The sequence below is a fragment of the Balaenoptera acutorostrata genome, chromosome 13, assembly GCF_949987535.1.
Source record: "Balaenoptera acutorostrata chromosome 13, mBalAcu1.1, whole genome shotgun sequence".
NCBI lineage: Eukaryota > Metazoa > Chordata > Mammalia > Artiodactyla > Balaenopteridae > Balaenoptera > Balaenoptera acutorostrata.
The window spans coordinates 63,386,866-63,404,813 of NC_080076.1; the positions used below are offsets into that span (position 1 = coordinate 63,386,866).

At 53.1% G+C, this 17,948-nt stretch overlaps 1 protein-coding gene across 1 annotated transcript in view; it reads left to right on the forward strand.

The window, feature by feature from the left end:
• Positions 1-17,232, forward strand: part of APCDD1 (APC down-regulated 1) — a 30,407-nt gene extending 13,175 nt beyond the window's left edge. The window contains exons 3-5 of the mRNA XM_057526983.1: positions 2,613-3,144; positions 14,665-14,986; positions 16,151-17,232. Coding sequence (XP_057382966.1) covers positions 2,613-3,144; positions 14,665-14,986; positions 16,151-16,602 — 1,306 coding nt within the window. The 3' untranslated portion in view covers positions 16,603-17,232. The remainder of the gene's footprint in view (positions 1-2,612; positions 3,145-14,664; positions 14,987-16,150) is intronic.
• Positions 17,233-17,948: the final 716 nt, after the last annotated feature.

Below are 17,948 nucleotides of genomic sequence, written 5' to 3' on the forward strand. Positions count from 1 at the left end.
TCTCTTCGAGTTTGGCTTTTAATCTAAGAGAACTGGGACGTAATTGTAGAGATTTCAGCAAGGGCTGTGCTCAAACCTGATTCAGCTTGACTGAAGGGCGCTCTGGCTGCAAGTGGGTGGTGGGAAGAGTGACTTGGGGACAACCAGGGTTCTTGGCCTCCTTAATTAATAGAAATTGATAAGAGGCCAGACAAGGAATTCAGGCCAGGCTTTATTGGGGCCCCTGCTGCAGCAAGGGGGAGCGAGAACAAACAACAGGTTCCCTTGCTTGCTTCCCAAGGAAGGGTGAGCTGGTTCCTTGTATGGGGTGAGGGTAGGGGCAGGTCCAGGGGTGGGGCCGGAGGCGTGGCTTAGGCGATCTGCTCACCCCTTGGTGGTGTTGAGTGCAGGGGACAGGTGCAGTACCCTGCTTTGCTCCTGACTCTTTAGAAGTGGCAGTTGGCTTTTTGGTCTTTTCGTATCTTGTTATCCATAATTTGCCCCAACTGCGCATGCACGCAGTTATTTTTAGTCTCTTATAGTTTCTTTGTATTTTGTTGCCCGAGGAGACGTGTGTCCAGGTGCAAGGACTGCAGCAAAAGGGTCCCAGGTCCCAGATTGTTTCAACTTGGGGATGACCTATTAAAAGACTCAACAGTACCAGCCAGAGATGACCATGGCCTGGGTGAGGGGCGTCAGGGGTGGGGCGATGGAGAAGGGAGTGGGCTTGAGCTTGGGACCAAATCAACAGATTCTCAAGCTGAGATGAAGTGTTAGAAGTCGGCGATCCTCCTGTCTGAACTACAACAGACGTGAATCGCTGCTCACACGGAAGGACTCCTCTGTCCCTGGGAAGGAACATGGGCTTCCTGTCCCTCCTGTGTCACAGAGATGGATGCTCAGAGCACCCCTGGCTGCTGTCTGGCGGTATCTGCGGCAGGTGACAGTCTCTACTAAGCTAATGGGACCCACTTCTAAGTGGCCCATTCATCAGTTTGTAAACTAACAGTAGTTTTGAGAACCACTGGGCTTTGGGATTTCAGCCCCACCGCTTGATTTCACCACTCAGCTCAAACCAGAACTATTGTATCTAATAAGTTTATATGTAAATAATACACACAAGCAGGGTTATAAGGCCAAGACTGATAAGACTGAAGCCTCAATGTCACTGAGACTAGGATCTGGCTAAAGGTGATGAGTGGACAGATTCTTTGCCCAATGCAAGGAAGGAAACCCCCTCGTTTCCTGGTGTGGGCCGTGCTGCAGGTGTAAAAATTGATTACAGTTAGACCAGATGAGGAAGGTCCCATCCAGGTGTTTCTGGCCTAGGCATCCAGCCTTTACCCGATGCCACAGCAGAAAACATTTTGCAGACTTCCCTGGTGGCACAGTGGTTAAGAATCCGCCTGCCAATGCAGGGAACACGGGTTCGATCCCTGGTCCGGGAAGATCCCACATGCCGCGGAGCAACTAAGCCCATGCGCCACAACTACTGAGCCTGCGCTCTAGAGCCCGCAAGCCACAACTGCTGAGCCCACGTGCCACAACTACTGAAGCCCACGCGCCTAGAGCCCATGCTCCGCAACAAGAGAAGCCACCGCAATGAGAAGCCCACGCACTGCAACAAAGAGTAGCCCCTGCTCACCGCAACTAGAGAAAGCCCATGTGCAACAACGAAGATGCAACCAAAACTAAATAAATAAATTAAGTAATTATATTTTTAAAAGATATTAATATTAATATTAAAAAAGAGAGAAAACATTCTGCCACTGTTGGCAGCACAACCGAAGGAGCCCTACCTGCCTCTTTATTTTCTGCTAGAGGGAAAACTAATTTTGACTGGACGGGGTAAGGGATGAATTTCCAGTGGCCTCCAAGGGGTGCCTCCCTGAGACTAGATTCCGTTCCAGGACAACAGACACCTGGCACCTGGCTGCTGTGGACACAGTCTAGACGACAGAAGTGGTCAGGAAATCAACATCTCTAACAACACAGGGAGCATCTTTCCTAGGCCAGCCCCGCACCCTCCTTCCTCCTTCCCGCCTGGGAGTGAGGCCGAGCGGGGCACTGAGGACGGCAGGTTCCTGCCCTTCTGTCTTGTCCATAAAGTGAAAGGAGGACAATCCCGGTGTAGAGCGAGTGGGAGCACAGGTGCTGGGCCAGGCGTCCCCGGGCTCACATCTGGCTCCGATGCTGGCTGGTGAGGGGACATTGGACACATTTCCTCAGCTCGTGTGCCTCAGTTTCCCCATCTGTAAAACAGGACAGTAATAATACCCACCCTTATAGCACAGGGGACTATACTCAGTATCTTGTAATAACCTATAGTGGAAAAGAATCTGAAAAAGAACAAAACTGAATCACTCTGCTATACACCTGAAACATTGCAAATCAACTATACTTCAACAAAAAAAAAATAAAATAAAGAATAAAATGATCCTTGGGATGTAAATAATAATAATAATAATAATAATAATAATACCCCCCACGCCCCAGCTCATAGGTTGCTGTGCGGATTCCGTGAACTGGCCGGAGTACCGTCCTGTTATCATTACCGTGATCTCCTCGCACTGTGATGTACCGCCTCCTCGTGGCTTCGGGCTCACAAGCGTCTTCCTCCCCCTTTTCTGCAGCTGTGAGGTGCGGTCGGGCCCCGAGTTCATCACCAGGTCCTACCGGTTCTACCACAACAACACGTTCAAGGCCTACCAGTTCTACTACGGCGGCAACCGCTGCACCAGCCCCATCTACACGCTGGTGGTCCGCGGCAAGATCCGCCTGCGCCAGGCCTCCTGGATCATCCGCGGCGGCACCGAGGCTGACTACCAGCTGCACCGCGTGCAGGTCGTGTGCCACTCAGAGGCCGTGGCGGAGCGGCTCGGCCAGCTGGTCAACCGCACGTGCCCTGGCTTCGTGCCCGCCAGGGGTCCCTGGGTTCAGGACGTGCCCTACGACCTGTGGCGGGAGGAGGGCGGCCGCGAGTGCACCCGGGCCGTGAACTTTGCCATGCACGAGCTGCAGCTGGTCCGCGTGGAGAAGCAGTACCTGCAGCACAACCTGGACCGCCTGGTGGAGGAGCTCTTCCTGGGTGACATCCACACTGACGCCTCCCAGAGGATGTTCTACAGGCCGTCCAGCTACCAGCCCCCGCTGCAGAATGCGAAGGTACCCCGCACCACCCTGCATAGCCCCTGGGAGGGGCGGGGCTCTGCATCATGGAGGGGCTGCTGGGGGGGATGGGGGACGGGAGGGCTGCAGGTTGGGTGGGGGGACACGTAGCCCAGTCAGGAGGCCCGGGTGGGCCACGACCTTGCTCTGTGATGGGGCCTTGGTATTCCTACTTGATGAGGGTGGTGGTCCTGGGACTGGTGGTGCAGAACAGCCTTGGTGGTCGTCCTCGAAAATTCCTAAGGCTCCCTTCTGCTCTGACCCTCTGGGAACTTCTTCTGTGAGTCTAAGAGGAAAGCTTGCAGGAAACGTGGAGATGTTCTAACCCTACCTGGGAAGATGCCCAGCCCAGCAGGGATCCTGGCCCTGGGGGCGGGGGCAGGGACAGTGCTGCTGGCCTGGGGCTGTGGACCCTTAGAACCTCCTGTTCCGTCTCCACGACGACCCTGTGAGGCAGTGATGACCACCCTCTTAGCAGAAGAGGGGGCAGCTGAGGTGAAAGGGGTGGTCTCCTGCCCAAGGTCACCGGTTGGTGAGTTTCAGGGCTGGAACTTGCATCCAAACCTTTCCCCAGACCCCACTGGACTATTTCCCCAGATCCCACACTCTTCCCATTGAACTAAGTGAGAAATCACTGTGACCCGAGGGGAGGATGGAGGGGGCAGGAAACAATTAAAACCTTCTAATGTTCTTTTCTTAAATGATAGTCCCCGTAATTACACTTGGAATTCACCAGGCATTTCCTTCCCACGGGCTTAGAGTCCGTGTCTGCATGTAACAGGGTCATTTCCACCGCAGAAGCTGGGGAGGCAGGAAGGGGGCCTGGGGGGCAGCGGCTTTCTCCCCAGTGGCCCCCACCATCAGACCGGCTTTTCTGGAATCCTTTCTAGAACAGCAACTCTCCAGTTGCAGGGCTTGTCCAACTTTTGTTTGGTGGTTTATTTGTTTTTAAAGCATCTGTTTTCTTCTCAGTCCTTGGAGCGCGCTCATGCTTGGTGAGGGTACTGCTGGTACTGCCCCCACCTGACCACTCGGTTGTCTTCTTTCTGTCTGTTACCAAGAGCTTGTGTCATGAAAGTCGCCTTTATGATGACTGTGGGGGGTCTGCCAGGAGGCCGAGCGGGTGAGGCGGCTTCCTCTGGATGCACATCTCGGGGACATCCCCTCCCTGTGCCGAGGGGACCCTGGGCTCTGCGCAGACCCCGGCCAGGTCCGCTGTGCTGTGCCCTGCGAGTTCTAGAGGCGCCAGGTGAGGCGGGGCTGCGAGGGAGAGGGCGGCCCTCCTGCCCTGGGGACCCCAGGCGTCCTCGCAGGGAGAGGGCGGGCAGTGGGCTCTGCCTGCTCCACAGCCGATGCAGAGGCACCAGGACGGGACTCTGCCTAGGGGGCACCAGGGCGAGGGCCCGGCTTCTGGGAAATGGAGGAACCATCGAGGGACCTTTGCAGGTGGCCACCTTATCCAGACGCGGCAGCTTAACGACGCTTCTCTCCAAACTCCTGGTGTCAGGTGGCAGCGGGAACGGGATTTTCAGACGTGCATCTGGCTTTCTTTGAGCACAGTCGAGCCAACATTCACATTATCTCCGGGAGTAAGGGTGTCGTGAGTGAAGACGGTCTGCAACTCATCCAGAAACCCGCTGGGAGCCAGAGCCCTGACCCAGCCTGGCCTGAGCCTGTGGGAGGATCCTCCCAGGAGCAGGGCCTTCATCCCTGCTCACCTTCCAGCAAGGATGCTGGTGAGTAGGGCGGCCAGGGCCCAGGAAGGAGAGAGGAGGCTGGATGGAGGCCCCCTGCCCAGAGGAGGCAGCAGACAGCCTGGACCAGCCGGCTTCCACTCTGAACCTGACCTTGGGCTGTTGGTGCACGTTGTCGGGTCCAGACTCCGTTTCCTCACCTGCGGATGCTCACGTGGGCTTTTTGATCTCTTGAGCTCTCCTTAGGCCTGGAAAAGAAAGGAGTACCCACAACCGCCTTTCTCGTCTTACCTCCGTCTCTGCCCCTCCTCTCACTCCCATTTTCTCTTCCCTCCTCTGCAGGGGCAGTTGTGGGACCGTCTCCCCAGATTCTTAAGAAGTAAATTCTTTAAACCCTAGGCTACAATCCCTCATTTAAGGAATATTAAGGGTGGAAAGAACCTTGGATCTTGGAGATTATCCAGGACACACTGTTAAGCTTTTTTTTTTTTTTTTTAAAGGAAGGTACAGAATAGCATGAACAGTGTGATACCATGTGTAAAGCTAGTAATAAAAGAAGAAGGTAAGCTGATCAAGGAGCCAGTGTTTCTGCAGTGGAACAGTGATGGCCTCAGAGGAGGGGGACAGTGTGGCCGGGGGAAAGATACTTGTCACCATGAACGTTTTTGTACCTGCTGCGATTTGTGCCGTGATCTTATACTACCCAAACTCCATCACCACACTCAAAACAGATTCCAAAAAGGCAGGATTCTGAGGCTCGGAGGAACGCTGTGGGCACAGATGAAGCCGGTGAAGGGGCTGGCCGGACGCAGGCCGGCGTCCAGGACCTGGCCTGCGCTCTCCCCCGAAGGCCGGCCCAGGTCCGCGTGGCTCTGGGAGCTGAAAGGGCCCGTTCTTCTCCTGTTGTCCCTGGCATGTGCATCCTAGCCTGCAGTGAGCAAGCAGTCAGGAAGTTTTGAGATCCCTCCCCAGGCCGGCCAGGAGAAGAGATCAGCGGACTTGGCCGCTGGTGCCTTTCCAAAGCCCCAGGTGCTGCCTGCCCGCTGGGCTCCCACAGACCCGCCCACCCGCCCCCCGGGAAGGAGGAGGGCTGGGGGCACATCCGGACAGACCACAGGCCTCGCCCCCCACCTCTGAACCCTTCACCTTCCCTAATCACCGGTCCGAAGAGACCTGGCTGAAAATTAGTTTAAATGCTAAGTTGAGTTTAAATCCACTAGTCTCAGCCCCTCTGGAAACGGGACACCATGTAAAAATAGAGATTTTAAATCAACTTGATTTTCTAAGCTTTATACAGCTTTGCTGTGAGGTTCAGAGCCCTTCGGCAAAAAAATGATGTTTGAAGAGAATCAGGTGAGCCGGGAGGATTCTTTCAGGATGAAGTTGGCTACTCTTCATTAAAAAAACAGGACCCCCTAAAATAACCCTGAAAGAAGATGCTGTGCTTGAATCAAGTTTAGCATCAGGGCAGCCCTTACCCTCTGCCTGGATTCCTGTGTGGTGGAGGCTTAGCCAGGTGCCCTCTTTCCTTGGCAGAATCAAAAGTAATTAAGAGCAAATGATTGCTGGGGTCATTGGAAATGCCAGGGCCTCAGGATCATACTTGCAAAGCAAGCAGAATTGGTCTTTTTCCAAAACCCTGCACTGATGAGGCCACAGTGTCGTAAATCAAAGGGCTTGCCTGCAAACCAGACCACTCTCCCCAAGCCACGTTTCTGAAATAGCCTGCCTGGAACGCTGATAGTGGGGCTGCCCGTCGGAGGCGGAAACACAGCAGAGTGTTTTGGGGGTGCCGGACCGCTGGGAGGAAGCAGGGATACTCGTGTGCTTTCTCTCCTGAGTTCCCTGCAGGCCTCTGGACTGCGAGTAGTCATTTGTTTTTGAGGGAGCTTGTCTTCCCAAGCCTCCTCAGAGCATGTGAGATACACAGATTTATGGTGACATCTGTGACATCCTAGGGACTTTGGACCGCATGGCTGTGGACATCGGAGTTTCCGCCCAGCTCCAGGAGGCAGCTCTGCAGCAGGAAGTGGTCTCTCCTCAGGCATGTGGTTGGCGTGGCTCCTGGCGGGGTGGGTAAGTGGGTGTCACAGGTGCACGAGTAGAAGGATCCAGAAGCTCACGGAGGAATCACTGCCCCTGCTCTTTCGGTCAGTGCAGGGCAAAGAGAAGAGGGTTTTGCGGAGGTGATGGTAGTCAGAAGAGGTGGTAGAAGACCAGGGCATTCAAGGAGTCATGACCGAGACAGTGTCAGAAGCCCACCTTATGTTCAATCAGGATGCCCCTTACAGAAAACCGTGACCCTGCCCCCAGGGCCGGGTGTTCACTGCCAGGCCGCACATGCCGCCCACAGGATGAAAAAAGAGCCGGCGATGGGGGTCGGATGATGGGTTCTGGCCTCCGAAAGGCTTGCTCATGTGGACATTTTATTTGGGTCGAAATATGAAGAGTCACACGATTGCCACACTGCACAGCTACTGGCCTCTGCTGTGAGTGCAGAAACAGTTCATTATTTTTCTTGATTCCTGAGTGCAAGATTTTTATTTAAGGAGTCAGCAGACCAGGAAGACGTTGTTGTCAGGGACAATGCAAGTGGTAAACATTTCATCCCTTAAAAGTCCAGGAAGCTGAGAGGACGGCGTGAATGCCTGGGCTGCAGGAAATCGACCATTGGAGAGTCTGGGTCAAGTCCTGTGTGCGGGGCATTGGCCGAGCACTGTGGGCAGAGGGCAGGGGAGAAGGGGGCCAAACATGGGGTCCGCTGCCTTTACAGCCGATGTGATTATGAAGATGAGTCTCCTTCAACTCTTTAAATGCATTTAAATTAATAGGAGGGGAAGAAACAATCAAACAAGTAAAATTTAATCAGCATTTTTTTCTGAAACCATTCTTATAGTCATTTGTATTGAAGAACCATCTTCTTATGGTCCTTTTATCGAGCTCTGGGCTCTGTGCAAAGTGTGTATGTACAGGCAAGGTGGAGATGAAATTATCTTTTGTGTGATTTACAGGAAGGGCCTTTGGGAGCTCACATCTCAGAGTCTAAACTTCTTGGAAATCCCATTTCTAGAAAATGCACTACTGCTCCCGGGCACCCTCCAATGCTCCTTCTTCCCTCCAGGACGCAGTGTTCTGTTGTTTCCGCTCACGGAAGACCCGGCAGCCAAACGCAGGCCCCGAGGAACCGGCCGTGCCTCTCTTACCCTTTTCCGTCGTCCTTCCAGCCCGGGCCCCTCTGTGGTGGTTGCATCACAGCTACAGGGTTGCTGTGCAGAGTCCTTGTGAGGCTAAGTCCTTCTGTCCTCAACGCCTGCCACCTGCTCCTGGCAGGCGGTGACCAGGCTGAGGGGGTCCGAGCGTTGCCATGTGCATGTGGCATTGGCTGCCCCGGCCTGGCCAGACAGACTGCCAGCCTCCGGGTGTGGCCCTAAGGCTACAGTTACAGAGACCCAACCTGTGTGGCCACGGCCGTTTCCCCTACTTTCTTCTGAAAGAGGAATCATCACGGCCCCTTTGCGAGGTCAGAATGAGCCCGAGTCCACAACATCCTAGGATCCCAGCTCTGAAAGGCACCCCAAGAGGCCCCTCCCACAAGGCGGGCAGCGCTCACGGTTGTGATGAATGCTGGCTGCTCTGTTCATCTTGTTACGTATCCGAGGACAACTTTCTAACCATCCATCAGCCCGTGAGCCATGAACCTGTATCACACCTACTGCATTCTCCTAGGTGTCGTGGGACATAGGAAAACGGGAGGGCGCTGGTCTTGGCCTCAAATACCTACCATGTCACGGAGAGGAGCCGGGAAGGATGTCTGCGTAGGAAGACCCACCGTAGGGCGCCTGCAGTTCAGTCACACACGTGGTGAATGGCACTCGGGAAGACAGCTTTCAGCATCATCCTCAGCCATCCGTGGAGGTTTCTTCCTGAGAAACGTGACCCGGAGGAGCAGAACTCTAGGAGGGGGCATTTCATCATCTATCCCCATTTCTCCTCCTCCTCAAACGAAACATTTAGCCCAAGAAATGTCCTATGCAGGCTGCTTCTCTAGTTGACTTATTCACGACAAGATCACGTCAAGTAACTTTTTCCATTCTGGGAAGATGCTGGGAAACAAGTGGATCCGTCAGCAAATGCTGACGAACAAGCTCTCCAGAAATAAATGTTGGCAGGGAACAGGGCAAAGCCTAGAGAACCGTGTCAGTCATCGGCCAGAGCGGACCTTTTCAAGGGACCAGAGCCCTTGGTAGGGAGACGTGTGTTCCTTGCAGACCCCAGCCTAAAGGGCAGCCTGGGGCCAGAAGGGAGCGCTCGGCAAGCCCCACAGCCGAGTTCCGTCCCGGATCCCTCCGAGCCATGTCATTCTCTCTCTCTGTGCTTCGATGGCCTCATCTGTGACGTGTACTGTGGTCTCTTTGGGAGACTGAGAAGTGTAAGGAGATGATGTACTTGAACTTCCCCGGCATCAAACGCCCTGTACATGCAAACTGTGTTATTTAACTGTTCCCAGGGCCGGGCCAGGATCAGGAAGCACAGTGGGAAAACCCCCCTCTGCCTAGGACATTGCTCGCTGATAAAATGTGATGTTACATTTTCGTTTTTAGAATAAGCTTGATTTCTTTCTTAAGAGATTAATGGTATTGGGATGCCCCCCACCCCCCGCCCAGGAATGAAAGTTTTTTATAGTTGGTGTAAAGAATAGCAGCAAGGAACACGTTCTGGTCCCTCGGCTCTAGCCCTCAGCTTCTGTGTGCACAGGAACCCTGACGTTAAAATAGCCTGTCTGAGATGCGAGGGAGGGAGTGATGTGAAGCCTAACGGGAGAGCCTGGGAAAGACAGCTTCTCAGATGAGACTCATGGATCAGAGCATGGACCAAACAAAGAGTAACTTCATGAAGCAAATGAGATTTCGTGGTACAAATCACTCTTCATGTTGAAAAACTCTTCCCCTTTAGTCATTGTGAATGGCCGCTATTTAAGAAAAGCATCTTGGAAAAGAGAAACTTTAGAGCCGGTACGATATCTAGGCCTTAATTTCTGCTTCTCCATGGTTGTTCCTGTAGGTCTTTTGGATTTTATTCAAGCCAAGGATAGTGGTAATTAAGAGCACAAACCAGATTTTAAAAAAATCTGTCCACAAAACAGAAAGGTGTTCCCTTTATCCGACCTTGGCTGAAACTGTCCCCTTGTTGACAGCATCCACAGAGAGGCCAAAACTCCCACACTCATTTATGACATCTTTGGTTTCTTAATGCCAGCTAAAGAGTTGGTTAAAACGGTAACTAGTCAACTCAACAACAACAACAAAAAGCAACCCGATTAAAAAATGGGCAAAGGACTTGAATAGACATTTCTCCAAAGAAGATGTACAAATAGCCCATAAGCACATGAAAAGATGCTCAACATTTCTAATCATGAGGGAAATGCAAATCAAAACTACGGTGAGATAGCACATCACACATATTAGGATGGCTGTTATCAAAAAAAAAAAAAAGAGAGAAAATAACAACTGCTGGTGAGGGTGTAGAGAAATTGGAACCGTCGTGCTTTGCTGGTGAGAATGTACAATGGTGCAGCTGCTGTGGAAAACAATATGGCAGGTTCTCAAAAAATATTGAACATAGAATCACCATATAATCCAGCAATTCCACTTCTAGGTATATACCCAAAAGAATTGAAAGCATGTTCTCAAATAGATTGGACACCCATGTTCACAGCAGCATTATTCACAATAGCCAAAAAGTGAAAGCAACCCAGGTGTCCATTGACAGATGAATGGGTAAACAAAATGTGGTCCATCCATACAGTGAAATACTATTCAGCCTTAAAAAGAAAGGAAATTCTGACACATGCTACAACATGAATGAACCTTGAGGACATTATGTTAAGTGAAATAAGCCAGTTATAAGAAGGACAAATACTGTATGATCCCACTTATATGCGGGACCTCGAGTAGTCAGATCCATAGACACAGAAAGTAGGATGGTGGTTGTCAAGGGCTATGATGGGGGGTGGGATGGAGTGTTGTATTTAATGGGGACAGAGTTTTAGTTGGGGAAGATGAAAAAGTTCTGGAGATGATGGTGGGAATGGTTGCACGACAGTGTGAATTACTTAGATGGGAAGTTTTATGTTATGTATGTTTGACCACAATGAAGTAAAGTAGCTAGTTCAGGAATTTGGTAAGACCGATACCCAAGGGGCAGCTTCCTCCCACTCCTTCCCAACCGATGGGTGACAAGCTTCCCTGAAACTACCTGGCCTGCCTTTCTCTGCTGCCGACCAGAAATGCTTCAGCCAGGACCATCTCTCGCCTGAAGGACCACAGCCCAGCCAGATGCTCATCTCAGAGCTCAGGACCCGTGCCCTGTCGTTCTTAAAGAAAAACACCAAACGCCAGCGTGTTGGGCATGGAACAGCCTGGGCCCCACGTTGGTGGCCCCTCCCCTCCGAGCCGGTTCCTTTTCTGAAGAGCAGTTGATCCCTAGTGTCGTCCAAGCAGTGGCTCTTGCAAGAACTGAGACCCCTTGTTCCTGTCCCGCCTGCTCAATCTAAGAAGCTTTCTGGGCACTTCCTGAATGATATTGGTATTTGAGGAAACAAACAAATCTTTTCAGGGATTGAGACTCATGTCTTCCTAGAATGGCCAGAAATGAAGTGGTCACAACTGATGTTTTTAAATTCCCAAATCACAGATAGCAAACCGAGTGGTGGGGAACAGGAAGAAGGGGTTGGAGGCTGGGTCGGCGTGTAGGGACCTGCAGTGCACGTGGGCTGCATAGGATCTGCTCAGTGAGCGGGTATTGGGGGAGGGCAGTCAGCAAGCTTCCAGCTGGCAAGCTCCCAGTGGAGTAGCTGAGCCATCGCTCCTCGTGGGTGTTTTGGAAACTGCCTGGCGTGTGTCCTCAGAGGGTCCTCTCTCTTTCCAGGGCCACCTCCTGCACACTCAGTGTGCTGGCTAACAGGTACCGGCACCAGATTTCCCCCTTCCCCCGTCCTGTCTGTGAAATCTCAGAGACTTGAGTCTGAGTACAGGGCTGGTTTCACACAGACCATGTGGGGCTGGGGCATGGGAGCAGGGGCAGCAGGTACAGTTTGATCAAGGTGCTGATCATGATAACACTTGTTAGCCATTAAGGAAGGGGCTACTTCCTGGGTGCAGGAGTTAATATGATGTTACAGAAATCATATTAACTTTCCATCCCAAACTTTGAGTAAAAACCCCCTTTTGGGGTAAAAAAATTGGAACCTTCGCTTCCTAGTAGTTTACAAGAAAATACATAGTGGCAAAATTGCTGAATTCAGTGATGCTTTCTTTTAACTAAATTTGTGTCTTTTTCACCCTGTCACGCGTTTGAAAGATAGTGGCACATATAGCAGAAGACGTGCAGTTTGTTTGGTCTTCCCACCAAGTACCATGCACGCATGCAACCCCATGCCAAGAAACTTCTCCTCGTAGTGGTTCTGGGAGCCCAGAGTGGGACCCCCCCCTTAGTCTAATCCTCATTTCTTATGGCATTTAGGCAGGTGTAACAGTGCTCATTTTATGCATGGGGACATTGAAACAGAGAGATTAGTAACTTGCCCAGGGTCCCCAGCTGCAGTCGCTGGCCCGTGGATCTCCTGCTAAGGCCGTAACCATCTCTTTCTGTGCAGTTAAGTGCAGGCCTCGTGGGCTGTGTGCACGTGTCCTTCCTGCCCGTTTCCTTGCTGTAGCTTGCAGACGGCTCACTGCTGACCACAGGCTACAGGGCACTTTCTCCCGTGTGTCCCAGAGGCCTTGGTAGGAAACCGTAGGCCCACAGACGCATGGGCCCCGGGACAGCGAGGCCTCTGCACTGCCTGTTTGATCTCATTGTCCGCAGGCCCCAAGGAAACCTCCTCTCCCGTAAATGACAACTCCAGGCTTAGCTGATGAGCACAGGGACCGTCAGCGGGCGCTGAGCTGTCCTGGGAGGAGAGTGTGGAAGGGGCGGCTGGGGAGCCCTGGTCCCCTGCAGGTCTCACCTACTCTCCCAGGCAACCCAGCCTTCAACCAAAGAACCGCTGCAGCCCCGTGTGGAGTCAGTGCCGGGGATGGAAAGGCCTGGAGGTTTGGATTTCTGCCCAGAAAACAAGTGCCTGCCTGCCCAAGTGGCCACCTGTCAGTCCCTGTCTACAGGCCAGGAGCTGCTGCACGGTGGGCCCCGGGCAGGGGGCAGGGCCAGCGTCACCCTCCTGCCACAGCACCGGGCACATTCACATGGGCCTCTAGCGTGGCTGGTGTCTGGCAGCCCAGGAGGCTTTACAGACCTGCGTGGGAGGGAGAGTACTGAAGAGGATGCCCCATCCGGGGAGGCAGCCCTGGCCCATGGGCCTCCGGTGACTTGGGTCCCACAGCGGATGGCAGTCTGTCTGGTCAAGGAGCCGGCTCCTGTGTCTCCAGACCTTGGCTTTTTGTGTGAGCTCTGAGCCCTCCAGGCAAACAGCATCTACGTGGCTGACAGTCTCGGGCCCCCCTACTCTACTCGGAGGAGGATTCCTAAGTGGCAAAGGCCCGGCCAGAGAGGCGCTCCCGAAAGACGGGGCGGCCACTCTCTTGCACTGATTAAATGGCGTGAAGCTATAAAGCAGGAAGCATTCAGAGCCCATAAACCATCCAGACCTCAGGCCAGCAGACGCAGGTAGGGACAGGAGTGCCCACGGCCTCTCCGGGCCTCTGCTTTTGCCTCCTTTGGGGCTGTGTCCTTCATGCCTCCTTCATGGGGACCTCTGCCTTCACTACACAGCGCCCTGTGTCACCCACGGCGACTGGAACGCTGTCCTTTTGTGTGTGTGTGTGTGTCTCATAATTATTTTTAATGGAAGAATCTAGTTGTAAAATACGCGTCACATAAAATTTACCATCTTAGCCATGTTTAGGTGTCAGTTCAGTGACATCAAGGACATTCACATTGTCATATGATCTTCATCTCCATCCGGCCACGAACTCCCCACCCCAGCCCCTGGTAACTCTATTCTGCTTTCTGTCTCCATGGATTTGATGACTTGAGATCCCTCCTATAAGTGGGATCGCACAGAATTTGTCCTTCTGTGACCGGCTGATTTCACTCAGCATGATGCCCCCACGGTTCATCCTTGTAACAACACGCGTGTGTCAGGATTCCCGTCCTTTTTTAAGGCTGAATCATAGTCATTGTGTGTCTAGACCACGTTTTGTTTATCCATTCAGCCATTGATGTACATTGTGTTGTTTCCATTTTTAGGTTATTGCAAATCGTGCTTCTATGAACGTGGGTGAACAAATACCTCTTTGAGACCCTGATTTCAGTTCTTTGGGGTATAAACCAGAAGTGGGGTTGCTGGGTCCTAAGGTGATCCTTTTCCACAGCAGCTGCACCCCTTTATGTTCCTACCAGCGGTGCACGAGAGTTCCAGTTTCTCCACGGCCCCACCAATGCTCTCATTTTTTGCTCGTTCTGATAGTAGCCATCCTAATTAGGGTGAGGTGATGCCAGCTTTTCTTTTTGAAATCAGGTGTCCAGGGCACATGGTCTGAAAATGTAACAGGATCCTAAAGGGGGTCCAGATCAAAGCTGAAGTATTTAGGCAAGGCTCTACCGTTAGCCAAACACACTTATGTACTTGTGAGCACACGCAGGCACACACACCCACTCTGCGGCTCCAGTTGCCCCTGGGGTACCCAGGTTACAGGTGGCGGTGCCTCAGGGGCTGTCGGCGCCTGTGCCGTGAGCCCCGTCGAAGGTAGCGCATGCGCACTACTCTCATGGAGACTTTTTTTTTTTTTTCTTTCCCCCCCGCCGCGTGTTTGTGTTTTGGCTCCAGAACCACGACCACGCCTGCATCGCCTGCCGCATCATCCACCGGTCGGACGAGCACCGGCCGCCCCTGCTGCCCCCCAAGGCGGACCTGACGGTGGGCCTGCACGGCGAGTGGGTGAGCCAGCGGTGCGAGGTGCGGCCCGAGGTCCTCTTCCTCACGCGCCACTTCATCTTCCACGACAACAACCACACCTGGGAGGGGCACTACTACCACTACTCCGACCCCGTGTGCAAGCATCCCACCTTCACCATCTACGCCAAGGGCCGCTACAGCCGCGGCGTGCACTCCGCCAGGGTTATGGGCGGCACGGAGTTTGTGTTCAAAGGTAGGGCTCCTGCCCCACGCCCCACACCCCACACCCCGAGGTCACGGCAGCAGTTTGGGGACGTGTTTGTGGAGGCGGAGCCAGGGGCAAAGGGCATCTTCTCTGCTAGGGATGTTGGGGAGTGGACTGCCTGCCTGCATCATTCTCTGCAGCCTCGGAGCTGGCGTTAGTGATGCCCAGGTGCTCAGAGTGTGCCCGTCGTGCCCTTGAGAAGATGACACGTGCTTACAGGTGGCCGGGCGGTATGCCTAGTGATCACCTAAGTAAGGCAGGTAAAGGGTGACATTCTCCAGGCTGCAAGGCTGTGAGCAAGGGGTGGGGGGGCCTTGTGATCTCTATTTCTAGACCATTTTTAAGCTTGTGCATCTTTTTAGGAAGGTGTCAACCCTGTCATGGACAAATAAGAGGGCTGGCCTAGATACCCCTCCCAGGATAGCATGCTGTGATTCAGTCCATTTAATATGAAGTATTTCTGCCAACCCAGATAAGCCCTGGGGCATTTTACTGCCCCCCCCCCACCTCTAGAGCCTAGATTGGCTCTAGGGACAATGGGCCTTTGGTAGCTGTAGCCCAGAGACCAACCGTCTGGGTCTGAGTCCCCTCCAAAGCTCTCAAGTGTACGCAGAATATGGGCCCCTAGGAGAGCCTCAGAAGCGGTCCTCTACAAGGGCTGGGATTTCCATTGAAGAGATTTGAGCATATTTTTCTTGCTTGCAACCTAATTTATTTTAGTTGCCTGATTTACGGGCCAGTATAGACTGCTCACTAATATAGGTGTCTGACACCAAAACTATTTAAAAACCTCAAAACCTATTCATAAAAACAAATGCCAGTTTTTGTTGAATACTGTGTCCATCCCAAAGAGCAGTGTCCGCAGAGACCACTCCTTGGGGACAGTCTGACTTCACAGGAACAGGCTTGGTCAGTTGTAGTCTGGGCTCAGCATTTACTGCCAGATGGGCTGGACCTTTCCTAGTGGTGCCTTCAGGGTGCTTGGTGTGGCCACCGGTCACGTCCAGACATGGAATCTTTTCCATCTGAGGGTCTTTTCTGTGGGCTGTGATCTGGTGGGTTGGTCTGCAGGGTGGGTTTGAGAGCAGAAGCCTGTGAGGCTTGGTGCCCCCAGCATCCTTGAGTCACGGAGCTGTCCTGTGTCCTTGGCAGTGAACCACATGAAGGTCACCCCCATGGACGCGGCCACTGCCTCGCTTCTCAATGTCTTCAACGGGAACGAGTGCGGAGCCGAGGGCTCCTGGCAGGTGGGTGTCCAGCAGGACGTGACCCACACCAATGGCTGTGTGGCACTGGGCATCAAACTACCTCACACGGAATACGAGATCTTCAAGATGGAGCAGGATGCCCGCGGCCGCTACCTGCTCTTCAATGGCCAGAGGCCCAGCGACGGCTCCAGCCCGGACAGGCCCGAGAAGAGAGCCACATCCTACCAGATGCCCTTGGTCCAGTGCGCCTCCTCGGCACCCAGGGCTGAGGACTTCTCTGAGGACTCCGGGGGGCATCAGCACCGGAGCCGGGCACCCGGGAGAGGCCCGTGTCCCCTGCTGCTGGCCGGGCTCGCTGGCCTTTGGACTCTGCAGCCCTGGCACAGTCTTGGATAGAAGCGCTTACAGAGTTTGATTTTTCCAAACCAGGATGCCTTACAATTTACAGATTTTCTTTACAAAAAGAAAAGACACTTCTTCCTCGGATGCACTTGAGCGGCTGATAACAGTCCTCCTCCCCGCCTGGCCCCCGCCCGCCCGGCCTGAGTCATGAGCTGTTTGAAGTTTTGGCTTTGAACTCCATCCAGTCGGATCCCGGGCCTGGGCGTCCTCACCATATAATTGCACTTTAAGACCGCAGAGAGTTTCAGGCGAGCGTGTTGGCAGAGGGAGCAGAGTGAGAGCTCCATCTTCTTCTTTTCTTCCTCTTCATTATTATTGCATTTCGGGGGGGGGGAACTTAGGACAAACACATATCCAGCTTCAGCTTTTCCTGCTGCTTCACTGAGGTTGCTTTCTGCTCCTTTGAGCCTGTTTCACTCTCCGAGTTTTCCAACCTGGAATGCAGTGCAGAGTTGGTTTGGGACTGCGATCCAGACACGTTTGATTAAATAAAGAAGAGACAGGGGTGCAGGAAAAGACACTGGTGTAACGGAACCACCTTGACAGCTTTATGCAAAAAGAGAGCAAATCCACACATTCAAATGTTGAAAAGTATCTGTAATTAAAGTTTCAGAGTCATTTAAACGTTGGTTGTTTTAACTTGTTGGGAGATGTTGGTGCTGGTCTCTGGGTGGCTGCAGGACGCACGCTGCTCTTACCTGCCCTGGGGACAGGGTGTGGAGTACGTGTCAGATGGAGGCTGTCCCGCTACCGATGGACAGGGGCAGCAGTGCAGGTAGGGTGACAGTGCGTGATGGTGACCCGAGTGACTCAGTGCCCATTCGGTCTGACCTCATCTCCATGGGACCCCATCCCGGCTCACGTCGTGTCTGGAGCTTCACTCTGCCATCTCTGTCATTTCAAAGACCAAGACTCAGAGGCCACGCGTGGGCGCCACGGGCCTGGCTGTACAGAGAAGGCGGTGGGGGGATCCTAGCCGGGTGCCCCACGAGACCATCCACCCTCCTCACGGGACGGGCCGGCCCGACCCGGCTCTGTCACTGCATAGGGTCTCAGGGCACCTTCTACAGAGTCTGTGAGGGTGCGTGAGTCACATCTGCATGTCACTTTGGATTATTACGAATGGTGCGCTCAGGACGCCAAAGGTGGTTGCCAGGGGAGACCAATGGAGGGAAATGGTGAGTAACCGACAGAAAGCCTGAACATAACTAAAAACCAGCGTGGAAACCACGGTCAAGGTCTAGAGTCACACCTATATTTAAGAGTTACCTTTACGAGATGCTGTGATGTTAAGTTATAAGTGGGGCGTGGAGGACCACAGTGCTTTATCTCTAGATGAT